This window comes from Aquarana catesbeiana, linkage group LG03, assembly GCF_042186555.1.
Source record: "Aquarana catesbeiana isolate 2022-GZ linkage group LG03, ASM4218655v1, whole genome shotgun sequence".
Taxonomy (NCBI): domain Eukaryota; kingdom Metazoa; phylum Chordata; class Amphibia; order Anura; family Ranidae; genus Aquarana; species Aquarana catesbeiana.
Window position 1 is genome coordinate 624538442 of NC_133326.1, and position 23141 is coordinate 624561582.

The window sequence follows — 23141 nt, forward strand, 5'->3', positions numbered from 1 at the left end:
AAAATAATGTAATAACTTAATGAATGATCCATATCCATTTACTTTTATTCAAGTAAGCGTAGCGTGAATATTCTAATAAGATTCTTTTTGTATTGGGGTTGAACTTCAGAGACCATTCGTTTAATGTGAAATAAGATGATTCCTACTTATTGTGTTTGGGTTGGATGGAGGTGGATCCATCAGAATCATAACATAACAAAAGAATCCAAAATTCATTTTTTCTACTTGTTATTTAATTCCACTTTTCTTTGTAGGTTTGACTACCCTTAAATAACAAATTAACCCCTTAAAACGAATATAGCCAATCTTCCAAAATAACTGAAAATGCTAATTGATTTGGAACACTGAATATACAAAACAAATCCAAATCGAATTCCGAAAACGGATCATTCTAACATAACGAATATGACAAATCAAAATTATTTACTTAATGAATGAACCTGAAATTATACACATTTTTCAATCATGCACATCTCTAATGTATATACACTATATCACCAAAAGTATTGGGACACCTCCCTTTACACGCATATGAACTTTAACCGCTTTGCGACCGCCCCACGCCGATATACTGCGGCAGGGCGGCCACTCTGTGCCAGATCACGTACCTAGTACGTGATCTGACACTTCTGGGTCTGGGGCGCATGCGCTGCCAGCGACCCGCTCCCGCTGTGATTGGACACAGCGGGAGCCAATCAGCAAATCTGGCAAACCCGATGTCCCCTGGGACCTGACGATTGTTCACGAGAGAGGAAGAACAGCGGTCTGCCCATGTAAACAAGGAAGATCGCCGTTCTTCTAGTAGGGGAGACAGAGATCCTGTGTTTCTGCTAAGCAGGGACACGGATCTCTGTCTTCCCATAACCAAAGCACCCCCCCACACACAGTTAGAAAGCACTCCCTAGGAGCACATTTAACTATTTTATTGCCCCTGATGTTAACCCCTTCCCTGTCAGTGTTATTAGTACAGTGACAGTGCATTTTTTTTTAGCACTGATCACTGTATTGGTGTCACTGGTCCCCAAAAAGTGTCACTTAGTGTAAGATTTGCCCACCGCAATGTCGCAGTCCTGTTAAAAAACAGTTTTTTTTTCATAGTTTTCTTTTTTTGTTTATAGCGCAAAAAATAAAAAACGCAGAGGTGATCAAATACCACCAAAAGAAAGCTCTAGGACATCAATTTTATTTGGGTACAGCGTTGCACGATTGTGTAATTGTCAGTAAGGGCTAGTTTACACTTGCTTCAAAACAAGGCTTCAGACAGGCTTTGTTAAAGCTCTCTAAACACCAGTCAAAGCTCCTGTCACTAAATAAAATGGTTAGCTTACAGTCCTTTTTACACCTTTGCTTTTGCTTTGCTTCGGCTTTGCTTCAAAAATTATACCCCATGTCGCTATAGTGGTGCTTCAAAGCCTTCATATAAGTCTATGGCAAAGCTCGCTTGAAGCACCTGCAGCTTTTGAGAGGCATTAATTCAGCTTTAGCTTTGCTTTGTTTTGGAGAAATTGCAGGTATGAGATATACACACATGACATCTGGCAAGCTTCAACAAAGCTTCAAAAGAGCATCACCGAAGCATCAATAAAGCTTCATCAAAGCTTCATCGAACCACCACCAAAGCATCAAAAACACATCATAAAAGCGTGTTGAAGCTGTAGGCGCTTTAATGTGCATTGAAGCCAAAGCAAGTGTAAATGACCCCTTAAAGTAACAGTGCTGTATCGCAAGAAATGGCCTAGTCATTAAGGGAGGTAAACCTTAAAAAGCTGAAGTGGTTAAAGAGGAAGTAAACTCTGCATTTTAAATCTCTTTTTTCAAGGCATATAATATCTTACATTATTTACAATTATTGCCCAGTCTAAAGTATCTAAAAATGCTTGTTACCTACGTTTTTTTTTTCTTTTTTAATAAATGCTTCTTCCGGAATTCAACAGCGCCATCTTACTTATTGTTTGCTGAGTCCCGTGTGGACGTCATATCCGCTCTTCCTTGGGTTCCCTTGCCAAAATCTCGCACATGTGCGATCATGTGCTTACCAAGGGGAGAACAAGGAAACTAGGAATGACTGCCAAGTCTCGTGTATCTTCTCAGCTGTGCCACAAAGAGTTGAACTCTTGGCCACAGCATGAATTTGAAGTTGGAACGGCACACGGAGCGTGCCGTGAATCGAGGGTCGGGGTTGGTCCAGCCTTTGAAGCTATAACAGCTTCAACTCTTCTGGGAAGGCTGTCCACAAGGTTTAGGAGTGTGTCTATGGGAATGTTTGACTATTCTTCTAGAAACGCATTTGTGAGGTCAGGCATTGATGTTGGACGAGAAGCCCTGGCTCGCAGTCTCTGCTCTAATTCATGTGCAGGCCAGTGAAGTTCCTCCACCCCAAACTCGCTCATCCATGTCTTTATGGACCTTGCCTTGATCACTGGTCCAAATCATTTGGTGGAGGGGGGATTATAATGTGGAGTCGTTTTTCAGGGGTTGGGCTTGGCCCCTTAGTTCCAGTGAAGGGAACTCTTAAGGCATCAGCATACAAAGACATTTTGTACAATTTCAAGCTCCCAACTTTCTAGGAACAGTTTGGGGATGGCCCCTTCCTGTTCCAACATGACTGCGCACCAGTACACAAATCAAGGTCCATAAAGACCACAGGACATGGATTACTGGAACCATGTCCTTAGTCTGCTTGTCTTCAGCAAATTGTTTGTGGGCTTTCTTGTGCATCATCTTTAGAAGAGGCTTCCTTTTGGAACGGCAGCCATAATGACCAGTTTGATGCTGTGTGCGACGAATGCTCTGAGCACTGACAGGCTGACCTCCCCACCACTTCAACCTCTGCAGTAATGCTGGCAGCAAAGCTGTCTTAATAAGTGCACACCTGGGCACTGCCCAGGGGCCCCAGCTGCATGGGAGGCCCCTGCACTTTCCCCAAAGCAGCTGGTCCTTGAGCCCATGCTGCCCCGAAATTTGGGCCCCCATGATGGCACTGAGAGTGATGGATACACAGGGGAGGCAGGCTGGCAACGGTAGGCCCTGCTGTCCAGAACGATACCTATTATTTCACAGCCAGCAGGGAGGGGCAGGGCTGGAGCACCAGTGATGCTCTGACCCTGCCCCATGTAGCTTGAATGCTCTGGACTCGAATGCCGCAGGGTAGTAGCTGGAGTAGGAGCATTGTGGATGGTGTCATGGTGAGCCCAGCTGTCCATCACTGTTTGCACCGAAGGGCTTGGAATGCCCGGAGGGATGCTCCCTCCTCCGCCCCTCCTTCTGCCTGCTTGATTGGTATAGGTGAGTCCAGTGCTGGAGGTGGGCACATAGCCAAAGGTTTACATGCACTGTATCTCCATTGGAAAAGGGGGTACTACATGGATGGAATAATGGTGCTGGGGGTTATCAAGGGTGTAACAATGCTGAGGGGGATCTGTGGTGTATAAGGGGTAGCAATGCTTGGGGTAGCTTGGGTGGCTATAGTGCTAGAGGTATCAGGGATGTAGAGAGGCCACAGTGTAGCGGGTATCAGGGATGTAGTGGGGTCACAATACAAGGGGTATCTTATGGTATATGTAACAGTGCTGGGGGGAATATCTAGGGTGTAGAGGGGTCAGAGTGCTGGAGGGGGGATATCTAGGGTGTAGAGGGGTCAGAGTGCTGGGGAGATATCTGGGGTGTAGAGGGGTCAGAGTGCTTGAGGGATATCTGGGGTGTAGAGGGGTCAGAGTGCTGGGGGGATATCTGGGGTGTAAAGGGGTCAGAGTGCTGGGGGGATATCTGGAGTGTAGAGGGGTCAGAGTGCTGGGAGGATATATGGGGTGTAGAGCGGTCAGAGTGCTGGGGGGATATCTGGGGTGTAGAGGGGTCAGAGTGCTGGGGGGATATCTGGGGTGTAAAGGAGTCAGAGTGCTGGGGGGATATCTGGGGTGTAGAAGGGTCAGAGTGCTTGCGGGATATCTGGGGTGTAGAGGGGTCAGAGTGCTGGGGGGATATATGGGGTGTAGAGGGGTCAGAGTGCTGGGGGGATATCTAGGGTGTAAAGGGGTCAGAGTGCTGGGGGGGGATATCTAGGGTGTAGAGGGGTCGGAGTGCTGGGGGGATATCTGGGGTGTAGAAGGGTCAGAGTGCTTGGGGGATATCTGGGGTGTAGAGGGGTTAGAGTGCTGGGGGGATGTCTAGGGTGTAGAGGGGTCAGAGTGCTGGGGGGATATATGGGGTGTAGAGGAGTCAGAGTGCTGGGGAGATATAAGGGGTGTAGCGGGGTCAGAGTGCTGGGGGGATATCTGGAGTGTAGAGGAGTCAGCATGCTGGGGGGATATCTGGGGTGTAGAGGGGTCAGAGTGCTTGGGGGATATCTGGGGTGTAGAGGGGTCAGAGTGCTGGGGGGATATCTATGGTGTAGAGGGGTCAGAGTGCTGGGGGGATATCTGGGGTGTAGAGGGGTCAGAGTGACGGGGGGATATCTAGAGTGTAGAGGGGTCAGAGTGCTGGGGGGATATCTAGGGTGTAGAGGGGTCAGAGTGCTGGGGGGATATATGGGGTTTAGAGGAGTCAGAGTGCTGGGGGGATATCTTGGTTGTAGCGGGGTCAGAGTGCTGGGGGGATATCTGGAGTGTAGAGGAGTCAGAGTGCTGGGGTGTAGAGGGATCAGAGTGCTGGGGGGATATCTAGGGTGTAGAGGGGTCAGAGTGCTGGGGGGATATATGGGGTTTAGAGGAGTCAGAGTGCTGGGGGGATATCTTGGTTGTAGCGGGGTCAGAGTGCTGGGGGGATATCTGGAGTGTAGAGGAGTCAGAGTGCTGGGGTGTAGAGGGATCAGAGTGCTGGGGGGATATCTAGGGTGTAGAGGGGTCAGAGTGCTGGGGGGATATCTAGGGTGTAGAGGGGTCAAAGTGCTGGGGGGATATCTGGGGTGTAAAGGGGTCAGAGTGCTTGTGGATATCTATCTAGGGTGTAGAGGGGTCAGAGTGCTGGGGGGATATCTGGGGTGTAGAGGGGTCAGAGTGCTTGGGGGATATCTGGGGTGTAGAGGGGTCAGAGTGCTGGGGGGATATCTAGGGTGTAGAGGGGTCAGAGTGCTTGGGGGATATCTGGGGTGTAGAGGGGTCAGAGTGCTGGGGGGATATCTAGGGTGTAGAGGGGTCAGAGTGCTGGGGGGATATCTGGGGTGTAGAGGGGTCAGAGTGCTGGTGGGATATCTGGGGTGTAGAGGGGCCATAGTGCTAGGGAGGCATCAATCTAGCAGATATATTATATGCACAGGACAACTTTGTTACTTTATGTATGTAGTATTTTCCCACTGTTTCTTTGCTGTACACAATGATTGTTCATGTAGTTAATGCGGAGCTCTACCCAAATAACCCTGCGGTGGGAAAGGTAAGTGGAGTTTTTCTAAGGAATTTTTAAATTTTCTTATGAAATGTCTCCTTTGAAGTAAATGTTGTCATGCCTAAGGTTTTGCCTGTAACGCTTTTTAGAGAGCTGGACCCCGGGATCCAGTACTTTTGGCATTAAGGCCATAAAGTTTTACTGGCGGGGTGCTTTTTACAGGTCTAGGATTGTGGGTTTCCCAAGGGTCCCAGGTTCCTGAAGGTTTGTTAACGAACCCACCGTGAAGGGTGAAGATTGGGTCTGTTGGTTTTACCACAAATAACCCTGCGGCGGGAAAGGTAAGTGGAGTTTTTCTAAGGAATTTTTAAATTTTCTTATGAAATGTCTCCTTTAAAGTAAATGTTGTCATGCCTAAGTGTCACCATTGGGGGCTGTATGGAGCACGTACCTTCTCATGCTTTGCTCAGAGTCACGTTGTGTCACAGAAGCAGCAGGTTTTTTTCCTCCAGCTAGCAGGCAGACCTCCGGTGAGTTTGGGGGTTTTGCTTCCCCCAGACACCCTCACCTGGACTGAACTCTTCCCCCTTCAAGAGGCTGAGTATAAGGGAGAGCTAAAAACAATCGGCAATGCTGTTTTCTTTCACCGCCTCTACACGGCGGCGGCTTTCAGGACTCCACGCCATCCCTCCCTCAGCAGATCCCGTCGGATCGGAGGCCCGTACTTGCGCGGAAAAACTTCTTTTTTTTAAAAAAAAGAAAGGAGGGGGCGCGATGCGACGGTGGGGGCGGGGCTTAGCGCGGCATTGGCGTCCTCCAACGCGGGAGTGTATTTTTTTAAAAAAAAGAAAAACTCCATTTATGCTGGCTGCAAAATTGTCGGAGAGACAGAAGAGCATGAAAGAGGTTTTGGTGACACAGGCATTTCCTATTTGACACATTTACTATTTGCATCAGGCTTAATAGCAGCGGCTGGACTATTGCTCAAGCAGTGGATGCGATTTCTTCTGGTAGTACCTCTGCTTTGTGCATCGGGCTATAGTCAGAAGGGGGGATTGAAACACCCCCAAAAAAGAGCTAAAAGGGTCTTCCTCAAGCTCTGGAAAGCCTACTCATCACTACAAATGGCATCCTCCCCTGAGAGGGGGTGGCTAGTCAGAGTGAGCATCAGGGCCATGAAATGTCTGCAAGTGTTTTTAACACTGCAGCCCCTGTTTATTTTTTGATAATTTAAAAAAAAAAGTATAGCAACTTTAATCGCATCCCAGTGTGGATCAAAATGCAACAGGTTCTCTTCCATTACCCAGGACCCTCAAACTGAGGAACTAGGGGCAGGAGAAGACTAATTCCATCAGGGGACCGTGGTGAGGCTGATGACTCCTCTTCTGAGGTGTCAAATGCGGGAGAATCAGCTGTTCCAATCTTAAGATTGATGGTGCAAATTCTTGCTGAATGATCGCTCCACATTTATGTACCCTTAACTGACTGTTTGGGTTCACTAAAGCTTCCTCAAGCTGTGCATGCCTTTTCCTGTCCATTCATTGCTGGAAAAGCTTTTTTTTATCTGAGAGGATCACCCAGATAAGCATTTTTTTCCCTCCTAAAAAGTTTTCACACTTTATCCTATGGTGGAGGAAATTCACTAAGTAGGGTATACCAGCAATTAATGCTGCTATATCCTCTGTGAATAAGTTTGACTTGTCCGGCAGACAATGCTCAAATGCTTAGGGATCCAACGGATAAATAGTTGAAATTCCTATTGAAAAAAAAAATACATTTTTTTTCCCTCTTTTTTCCTGGCAGATTGAGTGTTTCAGCCTGCGCTGACAGTAGTTGCTTAATCATTGAGAGACCAGTTTAAACAGGTGTTCAAGGTTATCCTGCTCAGCAGGCCCAGGAGGTAGCTTTATGTTTGCAATAGTTGCTATGAGAGATTCTATCCTTCAGACCTTGCGCCCTTCGCTAAGTGCCTTGTAAGAAGCTCCTGGCTAGTCTTCCTTTTTGCGGTGAAACAGCTATTTGGGGATGTTTTGGATAATACATCCAAAGAAATTCTAGTGAAAAGCACCCCTTTTGCCATTTAAGAAAATGAGTAAATGTATTTTCGTTTTAAAGCTCTTTCTCCTGTACCAGAGGCATCAGCCTCCAGGCAGTCACGGCGGCTTCCACCGTCAGGTTCAATCGAATAGGGGGAATTCTTCTGCAGTTCTCAAGGATCTGGCAGGAAGAGACGAATGGGGGACCTCCTCAATAGCTCCAGGGTACAAACTGGAGTTCCAAGAGTTCCCGTCTCCTTGTTTTCTCAGATCAAACATTTCTGAGGATTCGAAGAACAAGAAAAAAAGTGATCATGGGGGGTCCCCATGTAAGAACAGAGGTTGGGGTTTAATTCAAACCTCTTTTTTTTTTCACGGTGCCAAATCCGAATGGACATTCTGGATCTCAAAAATCTAAATTCAATTCCTGAATATAACCACTCTTTTTTCATATGGAGTCAATCCAAATTAGTTATCTCCATCCTACAAGGAGGAGAACTTCTGGCATAAATCGACATCAAAGATGCATACCTCCATATGCCTATTTCCTCGCTCACTAGTAATATCTACTTTTCAAGGTGGAAAATCTTCATTTTCAGTGTGTAGCTCTGCTTTCCGGTCCAGCTACTGCACCTTGAGTGTTTACAAAGTTTCTGGCTCCTCTTCTAGCCAGATTAAGGGCCCAGGGTATAACGATTATGGTTTACCTAGTCTATCTGTTCTTGATAGACCAGTCAGTAGCCGCTTAGACCAAGGTATAGTCACCACATTCAACTACCTGAAATATCTAGGTTGGATTCTCAACCTAGGAGAAATCTTCTTTAAAAACCATGAAGAATGCTAAAATATTTGGGTCCGATCATAGGTACACCCAGAAAAGGGTATTCTTACCCCAGGCAAAGATCAGCGCCATAAAGGAACTGATTTAGGTGGTCGAAGCAAGATGAATTTCTTCTATTCAACTTTGCATGAGGTTGTTGGGAAAGATGGTGGCTTCATTCAAGGCCGTTCCTTATGCTCAGTTTAGTTTGAGACTGCTGCAAAACAGTATCCTATCGGCTTGGAACAAAGGGTTCAAGCTCTACATTCCCAATGTGTCTGACTCCAAAGTCTACAGCCACATCACCCTGATAGCGCCCGATCTTGTCTGATCTTGGAGGCTAAGCAGGGTCGGGCCTGGTTAGTACCCGGATGAGAGACCACCTGGAAATACCAGGTGCTGTAGGCTGGGTGCGCCGGAGCCTCAGTTTATGGTTAATATCCAAAAATCTACTAAGGGGAAAATCCTTCTTTCAGTTACCTGGGAAGTGGTAACAACATATGCCAACCTTTTTTGTTTAGGTTGGGGAACAGTCCTGGAAGAGGCAACTGTCCAAGAGAAGTGGCCCTGATCAGAAATGGTCTTGCCCATTAACATTTTAGAAATTCAGGCAGAGCTCTTGGTCCTGAGGGCCTGAACGTTCAGTTTACGGTATTGTCCTGCCAAGATTAAATCCGACAATGCCACAGCAATGGCCTATATTAATCACCAAGGGGGCACAAGAAGTTGTGCGGCTCAGAGAAAGGTGAATCATATCCTATCTTGGGCAGAAAACAATGTACTTTGCCTATCGGCAGTCTTCATTCCAGGAATAGAAAATTGGCAGGCGGATTACTTGAGTCGCCAGCAGTTGTTCCGGGGAGAATGGTTCCTTCACCCTGATATCTTCCTGCCAATATGTCAAAATTGGGGGATCCCAGACATAGATCTGTTTGCGTCCAGGTTCAACAAACAAATTGACAACTTTGTGTCAAGAACAAAGGATCCACTAGCATGCGGAACAGATGCCTTGCTATTCCTGTGGAATCGGTTCTCACTGATTTAGGCATTCCCTCCTATTCTGCCTGCGTCCACGACTTCTTCGCAGGATCAAGCAGGAAGGGAAGTCGTTGATTCTTGTGACCCCCAGCGGGCCCTAGGAAATCTTGGTATGCAGAGATCGTAAAGATGGCAGTTGGAGACCCATGGACCCTACCATCACGGCCAGACCTTCTCTCGCAAGGTGAGGTGTTCCATCCTACTTTACAAACGCTAAATTTAACATAACTATATATTATGGAGTCTGGGAAACATATGTCTCCTGGTGTGAAACCAGGAGTTGCACCCTACGAAATAGGTTAAAGGTAAAATCCTTGACTTTCTGCAGATGGGGTGATAAATAAGGCTGGCCTTGAGTGCTTTCTAAGGACAGGTCTCGGCCTTTTCGGTATTATTTCAACGACCACTTGCTTCGCATTCTTTGGTTTGTAACTTTATTCAGGGGGTAACACGGCTTAGTCTCCGGTTAGGTAACCCCTGAACCCTTAGGACTTGAATTTAGTTTTGTTGGACTTACAAAACAGCCTTTTTTTGGGCCGATACAACATATTCCCTTGGTCCTTTTTTTTTGACAAGGAAACCATTTTTTCTGGTAACCATATCTGCTGCAAGAAGGGTATCAGAATGGGCTGCTCTTTCTTGTAAAGAGCCATATTTTTATTGTTCACAAGGATAAGATAGTATGGCGTCCGCATCCTAACTTTTTACCAAAGGTAATATCAGGTTTTTATCTAAACCAGGATATTGTTCTACCTTCATTTTTCCAGAACCCTGTTCTATGGAAGAAAAATCACTACATTCTCTTGATGTGGTGAGAGCAGTCAAAGTCTACTTAAAGGTGACTGCTCAGATTCGGAAAACTGATGTTTTGTTCATGTTGCCTGAAGGTCCTAAAAAGAGGACAGGCAGCATCGAAATCTACTATTTCTAAATGGATTCGACAAGTAATCATTCAAGCTTATGGTTTAAAGAGGTAGTTCTACCCTCTCAAATCAAAGCACAGGGCCGTTAGTGCTTCGTAGGTAGCCTTCATGGCTCAATTCTGCAAGGCCGCAACTTGGTCTTTAATCCATACATTTACCAGATTCTATCTGGTGGATGTAAAAAGACACGAGGATGTCGCCTTTAGGTGCAGTGTACTGCAGGCAGCAGTATAAGTCCTCTGATCTCTTGGTGCCCTACTTTGGTTGTGTCTCCCTCCCCTCAGTTGGCATTGCTCTGGGACATCCCACATAATAACTACTATGGCTCTGTGTCCCGTCATATACGAGTAAAGAAAATAGGATTTTTATAACAGCTTACCTGTAAAATCCTTTTCTTTGAAGTACATCACGGGACACAGAGGTCCCTTTTTTTTTCTAATCTTCTTAGCACTTTCTGGTTTTCCTCCCATGGGAGTAGGCATGTTTCTAGCCTCTCCCAGACCTCCCACAGTCCCCTGGGAGCTAGTCTCAGGCTTCCCAGCATGCATTGTGCAACAGCGTCATCACAACATCTCGGTGAATGCTGGGAGCACAACATTCACCGCATCCAGGAAATACATGCTTGTGGGCTTCAAATGCCCACAATGAAGATGGAAACCGCCTTCAGTGAATTTTATAAGTTATTCTTTACAACGAAATCGGACACAGGTGGACTTATTACACAGAATATGTCAGTAGATAATCATGAGAAGAAAAGTTTGTGAATGAACTCCAAAAAAAAAAAACGATAGATAGGTGGACCCCCGCTTTCAGGTAACTTGCATTGACTTCTATTACAGAAGTCATTTGCAAGTTGCGCTGAAGTTATAATTGGCCTTTTTTATTAGCACAATCGGCCGATGCCGATTAATTAAAAAACGCCAAATATTGGCCGATATATCAGTTGACCTCTAATCACAACATTCTTTAGCAGTGGAACATAAGTTATAAACATTGTAACGATTTGTCCTTTAGATCAATGGAACACACTTTGGTGTGTAAATGAGGGAAGTTTAACCACTTAAACACTAAACCTTTTTCTGACATTTGTTGGTTTCAAGTTAAAATAATTTTTTTTTGCTAGAAAATTACTTAGAACCCCCAAACATTATATATATATATATATATATATATATATATATATTTTTTTTAGAGACCCTAGAGAATAAAATGGTGGTTGTTGCAATATTTTATGTCACACTGTATTTGCGCAGCAGTCGTTCAAATGCAATTTTTGGGGGAAAAAATTACACTTTAATGAATTTTAAAAAACTAACCAGTAAAGTCAGCCCAATTTTTTTTGTATAATGTGAAAGATTTTACTCCGTGAGAATAGTCATCTTTTTAATCAAAGCAAAAAAAATGGTGATTCTCATTTTGGCTAGAATCGTGTATACAGCATTACTATGGGACATCAGGCTCCATCATTTGCAGGGTGGGGATCTTTCGATTCTCACACATAACAAAGCAGAAGTATGTGCAATCTGTCAGCTCCCCCCACCCACCCCAAGCTTCCACCCAGGGAACCAATCATTTGTATTTCCCGCTAGTTACGTCAGTAAAATCCAACCAATAGCGTCCCTAAACGTTCCTGCGCCCACCCTAGGTCTAGTTCCTTGCAACCAACTTCCCTTCCGCAACGCCCATAGCAACCAATACGGTCCTTCTTGACAACATTATTCAACGCCCGTTTGCCAATCTCCTCCCCTACTTTATATTTCAGCCAATGGAGCAGGCTTTCCAGTCGCCCGTCTACGCCTCAAACCTCCTGGAACGGTCTGTAGCAAATGGCTGGCGTCATTGGTTCGCCCGGGTCACCTCCCAGCAACCAGGAGCCCGCCCCTTAACAACGGGCTTCCTGCTCCTCCCGTGATGTCACGAGCTCCCGTGACGTCAGGACGCGGAAGTGGCCGAAGTTTCGGGGGATTGTAGTCGCTGGCGGCTGGAGGCGTTTGGATAAGACGACATGGCGCCGACCGGGCTGAAAGCGGTGGTCGGGGAGAGTAAGTGCCATGGGGTGGTGGGTGTCGGTCCTGGCATGGAGTCTGTCAGGGTGTAGTGCCAGCTTATTGTGCGGCCAGTGACGTCAGAGGTGGAAACAGGAAGTGGCATTCCCTGTGGAGAATGGCTTGGTTGGGATAGTTAGGGACATTGCCATGGCAGAGGGAGAGGGGGATGGGGCTGGTGTGTGCAGTACCCGGCCTCCCCTCCCCCCGCCCAGTAAGGCCGAAGATACATCTACTGTGATATCTGAACGCAGAAACGCACTGATTGTGTCTATGGGGAGCACACAGGATCTGAGGGAGCTGTGCATAGTAACCAATCAGATTCCAGGTTTTATTGTCAAAACTTAATTGAGCAAACTGAAGTTAGAAGCTGACTCTATGATGATCGATGTGTTAACACCTTTGTGTCAGGAGAAATTACGCTTTCCAGGCCCCTCCTCTGTGTTGGTTTTGTTTTCTATGCTATGGATTGTTCTACTATCGTCTCAAACTTGTTTACACTTATTACTGGGGGGTAATAAAACCCTGCGGTTGAGCTGTGTTTTTAACCCCCCCCCCCCCCTCTGCTATTTTGGCAGTGGCGGGGTGTGTACACATGCTTTGCAGCCATGGCAGGAATTATACCCCCTGTCATGCTCAGCAGATATACTGAAACCCCCCCAGTGTGAGTGAATATACCCTCCCCCCCCCCCCCCCCAGTGTGAGCGAATATGCCCTCCCCCCCCCCGTGTGAGCGAATATGCCCTCCCCCCCCCCCGTGTGAGCGAATATGCCCTCCCCCCCGTGTGAGCGAATATGCCCCCCCAGTGTGAGCGAATGACCTTCCTCCCACCACCCCCCCCCCCCCCCCAGTGTGAGCAAATGCCCTTAGACCCCCCCCATGTGAGCGAATATACCCCCCCAGTGTGAGCGAATGACCTTAATCCCACCCCCACCCCCCACGTGAGCAAATGCCCTCCCACTCCCCCCAGTGTGAGCAAATATGCCCTTCCACCCCCCCAGTGTGAGCAAATGGCCTTGGACCCCCTCCCCGTGTGAGCGAATAGCCCTCCCAGCATGTCTCCAGACCTAAACCCTATTGAGCATCTGTTGGACATCCTCAAATGGGAGGTGGAGAAGCGCAATATCTCTAACATCCACCAGCTCTGTGATGTCATCATGGAGGAGTGGAAGAGGACTCCAGTGGCAACCTGTGAAGCTCTGGTGAACTCCATGCCTAAGAGGGTTAAGGGCCCTTTCACACTGGGGTGGGGGCATTGTCGGCGGTAAAGCGCCGCTATTGTAAGCGGCGCTTTACCGGCGGTATGCGGCCGCTAGCGGGGCGGTCTTACCTCCCTGCTAGCGGCCGAGAAAGGGTTAAAACCACCGCAAAGCGCCTCTGCACCCCAAAGCGCCGTCCCATTGATTTCAATGGGCAGGAGCGGTATACACTCCGCTCCTTTACCGCTCTGAAGATGCTGCTAGCATTACTTTTTTTCCCGTCCTGCCAGCGCACCACTCCAGTGTGAAAGCCCTCGGGGCTTTCACACTGGAATTAAAGCAGCGGGACTTTCGGGTCGGTTTGCAGGCGCTATTATTAGCGCAATAACGCCTGCAAACCGCCCCAGTGTGAAAGGACCCTAAGGCAGTGCTGGAAAATAATGGTGGCCACACAAAATATTGACACTTTGGGCCCAATTTGGACATTTTCATTCAGGGGTGTACTCACTTTTGTTGCCAGTGGTTTAGACATTAATGGCTGTGTGTTGAGTTATTTTGAGGGGACTGCAAATTTACACTGTTATACAAGCTGTACACTCACTACTTTACATTGTAGCAAAGTGTCATTTCTTCAGTGTTGTCACAGGAAAAGATAGAATAAAATATTTACAAAAATGTGAGGGGTGTACTAAGTTTTGTGAGATACTGTATATGTTGCCTTTTGGAAAGGGTTTTTCCCTGCAGCAGTTTGTGTTTTTGATCCCATAGACTTCAAAGGCATAAAAAAACGCAGCGCTTGTGTTTTTTTGATGTGTAATTGCTGGTTTCTCCACCACCTCCAAAAAATGCATGTGAAAAAATTGAAAACGCATCAACCACAACCTGCATAGGTGTGAACCAGGCCTTAGCATAGCTACAGTGCTTGCTGGAGAGCATTTTTTGTTACCTGACATTTGCTGGTACTTTCTGTACCGGATCACCATTGGCTGGAAAGTCAGTTTATCAGACTCTTGTTGTATTCCAGGCTGAGTACAGCACACTATTCAAGGGAGTAGGAAGTATTTGCTGCTTCAAGAGCAGAGCTTTCCAGTCACAATCTGCTCTGTGTAGTAGGCAATCCTAGAAGTTATTTTTGTATAATTATATGATGCTTAACCACTTCAATACCAGGCACTTAGACACCTTCCTGCCCAGGCAAATTTTCAGCTTTCAGCGCTGTCGCACTTTGAATGACAATTGCGCGGTCATGCAACACTGTACCCAAACACATTTTTTTATCATTTTGTTCCCACAAATAGAGCTTTCTTTTGGTGGTATTTGATCACCTCTGTGGTTTTTATTTTTTGCGCAACAAATTTTTGAAAAAAAAAAGTTTTTCTTTGTTAAAACTTTTTGTAAATAAGTACGTTTTCTTCTTCAACGACGGGCACTGATATGGCTGCACTGATGGGCGCCAATGAGGTGGCACTGATGGGTGGCACCGATGACACTAATGGGTGGCATTGCTGGGAGCACTGAAATATATAATGGTGCCAGTCAGTGCCCATTTGTGGGCCGATTGGCTCTCCTCTACTTGCGTCTGTCAGACGCGAGTGAGGAAAAGCCTATCAACGGCTTTTCCTATTGACATCGTGATCAGCCGTGATTGGACATGGATGATCACGTGGTAAAGAGCCTCTGCCGGAGGCTCTTTACCAAGATCGGTGTGTCACACTGACACACCGCTCCACCGATCGCCATGATGCGCGCCCCAACGGGCGCGTGGCAGCATGTTATCCTGCTGGACGTCATATGACACCCAGTCAGGATAACTGAACCACCACCCGTCTGTCAATCTGCTATAGGCCGGGTGGGAAGTGGTTAATAAACTCCTCTCTTGCCTATTCAGTTATTTTGAGCAGCTACATCAGAATAATAAACACCGGATTTGTTTACTAACACTTATGTAATGTTATGGGGTCTGCTAATAGTCAGGGTTAGTTCACATAATATTCCCCTTGTTTTAGTGTGATTCTAGTCACCGTACCAGGCTGAGACATTGTGCATTCCACATCTTCTGCGTCTACAGTCAGGGGAAAATAGTATTTGATCCCCTGCTGATTTTGTAGGCTTGTCCACTGACAAAGAAATGATCAGTCCTATAATTTTAATGGTAGGCTTATTTTAAAGCGGTTGTAAACCTCCATTTTCAAGTTGTACCTATAGGTAAGGCTTACTATGGGTACTGTAAATATCTCCTAAACATGTGCCGTTTAGGAGATATATACTTTGTACTGCGCGTACGATGTCATCGGCACATATGCTATGAACAAACGCCCCTCTGTGCCATTTCTTCACTAGCGATTGCCTTGACTGCCGGCTCCCGCACGCATGCCACTCCAGGCAGTCAAAGAGCCGGAGTCCACGGCCCCGGAAGGAGGCGGGGCGAACATGGATGCGGGGACAGCTCAGGCTTCATTGCAGGTAAGTGTCATATAATGTGCTAGTATGTGATGCATACTAGCTCATTATGCTTTTACTTTGCAGGGAACAAAAAAGGAAGTAAAACCCATCAGGGTTTACTTCCTCTTTGACCCCTTCGCAAAACATGACTTATGCCGCGGACTTTATGGCAGACTTTGCCCGGCGGACTTTACGACGGTCTTTCTGAATGAATGGACTTGCCTACACCAACTGTCGAATTCGTACGTGATGACGTACGACCGGACTAAAATAAGGAAGTTCATAGCCAGTAGCCAATAGCTGCCCTAGCGTGGCTTTTTGTCCGTCGAACTAGCATACAGACGAGCGGACTTTTCGACCGGACTTGAGTCCGTCGGATAGATTTAAAACCTGTTTCAAATCTAAGTCCGTCCAACTTTTGAGAAAACAAAGTCCGCTGGAGCCCACACACGATCGAATTGACGAAATCCCGTCCGCCGGGCAAAGTCTGCCATAAAGTCTGCTCGTGTGTACGCGGCATTAGTACTTGGTGACAAAACCCTTTTTGGCAATCAGAGGTCAGACGTTTCTTGTAGTTGGTCACCAGGTTTGCACACATCTCAGGAGAAATTTTGTCCCACTCCTCTTTGGAGATCCTCTCCAAGTCATTAAAGTGGAAGTCCATGCAAAATCTAAAATCCCTGCATCTAATAGACAACAGGGATCTAACACTAACCTCTCTATCCCTGTAAAGAATAAATGATTATACATACGCTGAGCTGTCAGCCACGGCTTCTCTGTGTAGGCAGGTGCAGAGCAAATGGAGGACAACGGAAGGCCCATAGTAACTCTATGGGTGATATCACATCCCATTAATTTCACAGCCGTTGTCCGTGTCCTTTGAAGAGCTTCCGGCGCTGGAGATCGTGTTGGAGTGGGTCAGATCGGCTTCCAAAAAGGTATGTATAATCATTTATTCTTTACAGGGATAGTGAGGTTAGTGTTACATCCCTGGTGTCTATAGATGCAGGGATTTTAGATTTTGCATGGACTTCCACTTTAAGGTTTCAAGGCTGACGATTGGTAACTTGAACCTTCAGCTCCCTCCACATATTTCCTATGGGATTAAGGTCTGAAGACTGGCTAGGCCACTCTAGGACCTTAATGTGCTTCTTCTTGAGCCACTCCTTTGTTTCCTTGTTTACCCTTCCACGACCCATTTTCAATGCCCTGGCTGAGAGAAGACTGTTTTCACCCAAGATTTGGGTGACATGGCCCTGTCCATTGTCCTTTTGATGCGTGAAGTTGTCTTGTACCCTTAACAGAAAAACACCCCCAAAGCATAATGTTTCCATCTCCATGTTTGACGGTGGGGATGGTGTTCTTGGGGTCATGGGCAGCGTTCCTCCTCCAAACGCGGCAAGTTGAGTTGATGCCAAAGAGCTTGATTTTGGTCTCATCTGACCACAACACTTTCACCCAGTTCTCCTCGGAAACATTCAGACGGGCCTGTATGTGTTTTGGTGAGCAGGGGGACCTTGCTTTAACCATGTGTTTTCTTGGTGACTATGGTCCCAGCTGCCTTGAGATCATTGACAAGATTCTCCCATGTAGTTCTGGGCTGATTCCTCACTGTTCTCATGATCATTGAAACTCTACAAGGTGAGATGTTGCATGGAGCCCCAGACCGAGGGAGATTGACAGTTATTTTGTTTCTTCCATTTGTGAATAATCGCACCAACGGTTGTCACCCAAGCAGCTTGGCAATGGTCTTGTAGCCAATTCCAGCCTTGTGTAAGGCTACAATCTTTTCCCTGACATCCTTGGACAGCTCTTTGGTCTAGGCCATTTTGGAGAGATTGGAATTGTCTCTGTGGACAGGTTTTTTTTTTTTTTTTCTTTTTTTTTTTTTTTTTTTTATACAAGTAACAAGCTGAGATTAGGAGCACTCGCTTTGAGAGTGCTCCTTAACTCAACTCGTTACCTGTATAGAAGACACCTGGGAGCCAGAAATCTTGCTGATAGGGGATCAAATACTTATTTCACTCATTAAAATACAAATCAATTTATAACTTTTTTGAAAATTTTTTGGGATATTTTTGTTATTCTGTCTCTCACTGTTAAAATAAACCTACCATTAAAATTATAGACTGATCATTTCTTTGTCAGCGGGCAAATGTACAAAATCAGCAGGGGATCAAATACTGTTTTCCCTCACTGTACATCTCTGAATCTCATAATTTTGACATGCAGCTTTCACTGAAAGGAAACTTTGCTTTATTTTCATCATGTCTTCACATTGCATTGACATTGTTTGTGACAGGTTTACTTTAAAGTGAACTTTCACCCTTATTTTTTTCTTTCCCTAACATTTTTTTTACTCCCTCCTGTGACAGAATGGCATTTCATTTATTTATTTTTGGTAAATAAGTTTTTCAGGTTCCCTTCTCTGTCCTGTATTTCTTGCCTAGGTGAGAATGATGTAGCCTGCTGCCTCCTAAGTTACTTCCCTCACCCATCCCAGGTGGTTTTGGAGGGAACCTACCGCACGTGCGCCATTGTGCATCCTTAGCGGGGCGGCTGCAAGACTCGGGTAGAGACTCCCAATGGTGTAAAGAAAGGAAGATGGAGAATGGGGCAGCATATTACAACAGAACAGCCCTGGATTCACTGGGCTTGTGAATACATTTTGTTTCAATTGAAACATTGGAAGGGGCTGAAGGAGCAGAAGTTGGCCCTCCCCTGCAGCCTTATACGACACATCACGGGTCCCAGAAGGCTGCTGGACCATTCACAAAATGCAGTGCAGAACGGCTCGCACATGTGCAGTGGAAAGCTGGCTCTGAAACCACAAACAGTCACAGACTGGCTTTCCAAAGTGAACATGCCAAGGACCCAAAGACTGGCGTAGAGCCAGTTCCGATAAGAACTGTGCTGAATCCTCGGACAGGTAAGTGACCTATAATTGAAAGTCGGCAGCTACAGTATTTGTAGCTGCTGACTTTTAATTTTATTGTTATTAGGATAAATAACCATTTTTAAAGAGTGAGAGGAAGGGGCGGTGAAGAAGATTAGACGCTGCTATGACTTGTTCAGTTGTGCATGTTTTTTTTTTTCAGCTTGAGCTACTGAGCTTTGTACTCGGGCCTCTCTGCAAAGCAGATGACCATAGACGGGACAACATAGGAAAAGCAGCTTAGAACTCCACCTACTGCCTGAAAAATGAGAAAACCAAAATTTTTCATGTGCCAAACTAACCAAAATTAAAAAAAAAAAAAAAATTTTCTTGGCTGTGATAGAATATGTACAGGTGTAGTTTCTCTTCCCCCAACAAACACACTCTCTTCTTATAAGTAGTTAAAGCAGAGTTCCACTCAAAAGTGGAACTTCTGCTTATCCGTCTCACGCCCTGCCCCCCCCCCCCCGCCACATTTGGCACTTTGACATGGAAGCTCAGGCCCCTCCTTCCTTCCGCTGGACCAATTAGAAAGCGCAGCCCACCTCATGCATGCGCAGTAGGGAACAGGCTGTGAAGCCGAAAGGCTTCACTGCCGGGTTCCCTTACCAGGAATGGCGGACATCACAGGCTCCCTGGACAGGTAAGTGTCCTTATATTAAAAGTCAGCAGCTGCAGTATTTGTAGCTGCTGACTTTTTTTTAATTTTTCATGGGCGGGGGGGGGGGACTGGACCTCCTCTTTAAGGTCATTTAGCTCTGATTTATGTTGGTTTCCATTGATGTGTACAGGATAATGGTCTTGGATTATGGTCAGTTGATCTTGCAGATAACCTGCAGCGATCCTGTCCCTCTCCCCTGGATTTAACAGTTCTTCTGCCACTTATCTTACGAAACCTGTCCCTTCACTATTTTCCTAACATCTCGGTTGTTTCCTTTAACAGTAGGCAGCTGACAGCTGGAACCCATAGACATGAGATCACTGTCCCAGACCAATGAGATGTGGTCACCGTGTGTTTGTTTATGTATACAGAGAGCGATTTCCTGGATGTGTGTGTGTTTATCCAAATTAGTGAGGCCACTCCTGTATGCATGTGTGAAGTACGTGGATCTGGAGCTGTTCTACCTGTCTGTGTTCATACACCGTCACTTGTACCATGTATATTTACAGTGTAGGTCAGTCATCCTGCACCCATTATTAGGCTTAGAGGACAGCAGTGGGCACTAAACCTTGGTAGCCAATCAGTCTACAGTCAGTGGAGTAATGAAAGCTCATTATTGAATAATTTCTGTATTTTTGCAATTTTATTTATGTATTTATTTTTTTTTTTTTAAATGTAGTTATAATTTAGAACTGAAAAACAAAAGAATTATAGTAATTAAACTGGGAGTAAACTCCCATCGCTGACTTGTACCTATAGGTAAGCCTATAATAAGGCTAACTTCTAGGTACTGTAAATATCTCCTAAACGTGCACCGTTTAGGAGATATTTATTGTATATGCAGCTGATGATATCATTAGCGCATGCGCTCTGAAGGAATGGCCACCCGGGCTGTTCCTTGGGAGTTCTGTACCGTAAACGGTGGCTCCCCTGTGCATGCACGGGAGTGACGTCATTGCGGCTCCGGCCAGTCACACAGCCGCGATGACCTCACTCCGCAGACCCGAAGGAAGACCTGGTGAAGATGGATGCAGCCTCCAGGGGAAAAAATGTAATATAGAACATACAGTAATGGCAAAAAAAGAACAGAGAGAGAAAATAGATTAAAACAAGAAAATATGCGCGATATGGGGAAAAGAGACCGAGAGGGATAGACCAACCTAAAGGGGGGGGGGGGGGGGGGTGGCGGAGAAATGTGAGCGAAAAATACAATCAGGCTTGCTATGGGGGCACTTGGAGAAGAGGAGGAGCCAGGATCACTGGCCAGGGAACCCAAAAGAGGACGTTTGGGGCCTCCTTGTGCAAATCCACTACACAGAGCTTTAACACTTTAACTGTATAACTTTAAGCCCTGGTTCACATTGAATGTGGCTTTAAAATCATGCAGCTTCACTTGAAACCCATGATTTCAAAGCTGCTTGTCAGTGCGACTTCAGGTGCCACTTGGCTGACATTTGTGCGACTTCATGCACAGGTGTCTATGCAAGTCGCACCTGAAATTGCCAAAAGTAGTACAGGAACTACTTTTTTGGCACAGCAAAGTCGGCACCAATCTGAACAGTTCCATTGCTGACAATAGGGTCCAACTTGTTAGTATGGCAAGCCGCACCAGTGTTAAACACCCTCTTCTTTTGTAGAACATGGAATGTATTTAGCTGATGTTTAAACTGAAAGATCAGTCAGTCTCAAGAGAAGAAGAGGTAATGGAAGAACAGGCCGTGCGAATAAAAGGTAGATAAAAGAACAGTGTGATAATTTTTATTTATTTTTTTTTGTATCACAGGACAAGCAGCACACTAGTGCAAATGTGGACATGATGGGAGTTTGCTCTGTGCTAACTATTCCCAGGTAATTTAAATGGTGCCGTGTCCTCCAGGGTATGGGAGACATGGCACTAGTGGCACATTTTCACTCTGCCTGGGTCCTACCAGTGCTGACAATGACATCCTGCGATACAGTATATAGAGGAGCACTCTTGTCAAATAGTATAAGGCTCCATTCACAGTTGTGAGACTTGTCATGCAACTTTGGACACATAAAGTCACATGACAAGTCGCAGCCCATGTATTTCAATGGAAGCCATTCAAATCTACTAAGTAGGTTCCTGCACTACTTTGATGCGACTTTTGTGTAGCGTAAAGTGATTGTAAACCCTTACAATCGACTTTTTGCTACAGGTAAGCGTATAATAAGGCTTATCTGGAGATATCCCCTGTATCTGCATGTGCCAACATCATCGGCACTGAAGCAACGGCACGAACATGCCCTTACCGGCGGCACCCGCACGTGACGTCATCGCGGCTCCGGCCAATCACAGCGCCGGAGCCGCGATACCTGGAAGTAACTCCGGGAGCGGTGTCACCGGCCGGTGCTGTGTACTGGCACTGCAGCGGGGGCTTTAATCTCAGGCGTGCATGCATACTCTCTCATTATGCCTTTTGTCTTGCAGGTCTTTTTTTTTTTTTTTCTGTGTGGTTTTACAACCACTTTAAGTGCCATAGACTACAATACTGACTCCCAAAAGTCACATCTTAATGTTATCAATGCAACAGTCGAAGTCAAAGTGGCATCCAAGTTGCACCCATCCAAAGTTGCATTGAAGTTGCAATGTAAATTGCACTGCTTTGGAGTTGCACAAGCGTGAGTGGAGTCTGTACTTTCTCCACTGCCATCACAGCATGAGATTATGGTCACTGAAGTGACAACAGTTAAAATAAGCACAGTATACAGGAAAAGTTAGCTGCTGTGTACTTTGGTCCACTTGCTTTGAGATTCTGCTCAGAATTCTGAATACAATGGTTAGAGTCGGCGCACCATACACTGGGATAGACCATGTCACTGCAGGTGCTCTGAGAGCCATTTCTCAGTCTGAACACCATAAAGGGCTGAGAACAATGATCACTGCTAGTCTCACTGAAGCTTCTCTTTGTAGAAGTGACTGATAATGGAGTATTTGTGTCCCAGACAATAAGCATTTCACAACAGCGAGTTAGCACAACAAGTGTGAATACAATGCAAACCAAGCCTAGTTCTGCTGAGTAATGACCGTTGTACCAGTTCTCCATTTAAGGAGCTCGATTTAAAGCAGCTTCTAAACACGGGCATACGGTCGTGGCCGAAATTGTTGGCACCCCAGAAATTTCTCCAGAAATTCAAGTATTTCTAACAGAAAAGTATTGCAGTAACACATGTTTTGCTATACACATGTTTATTCCCTTTGTGTGTATTGGAACAAAACAAAAAAAGGGAGGAAAAAAAGCAAAATGGACATAATGTCACACAAAATTCCAAACAATGGGCTGGTCAAAATTCTTGGCACCCTTTCAAAATTGTTTCAAGCATGTGATGCTCCTTTAAACTCACCTAGGGCAAGTAACAGGTGTGGGCAATATAAAAATCACACCTGAAAGCAGATAAAAAGGAGAGAAGTTCACTTAGTCTTTGCATTGTGTGTCTGTGTGTGCCACACTAAGCATGGACAACAGAAAGAGGAGAAGAGAACTGTCTGAGGACTTGAGAACCAAAATTGTGGAAAAATATCAACAATCTCAAGGTTACAAGTCCATCTCCAGAGATCTAGCTTTGCCTGTGTCCACAGTGCGCAACATTATCAAGAAGTTTGCAACCCATGGCACTGTAGCTAATCTCTCTGGGCGTGGACGGAAGAGAAAAACTGATGAAAGGTTGCAACGCAGGATAGTCCGCATGGTGGATAAGCAGCCCCA

The 23141-nt window shown here is 45.9% G+C and overlaps 1 protein-coding gene and 1 pseudogene across 1 annotated transcript in view; both read left to right on the forward strand.

Moving 5' to 3' along the window:
* The first annotated feature begins 8461 nt into the window (after positions 1–8461).
* LOC141135848 (5S ribosomal RNA) lies at positions 8462–8580 on the forward strand (annotated as a pseudogene).
* A 3376-nt stretch (positions 8581–11956) lies between these two features.
* The window catches only part of STXBP2 (syntaxin binding protein 2), an 81874-nt gene continuing 70689 nt past the window's right edge, over positions 11957–23141 (forward strand). The window contains exon 1 of the mRNA XM_073622373.1: positions 11957–12175. Within this exon, the coding sequence (XP_073478474.1) occupies positions 12139–12175 (37 nt within the window). The 5' untranslated portion in view covers positions 11957–12138. The remainder of the gene's footprint in view (positions 12176–23141) is intronic.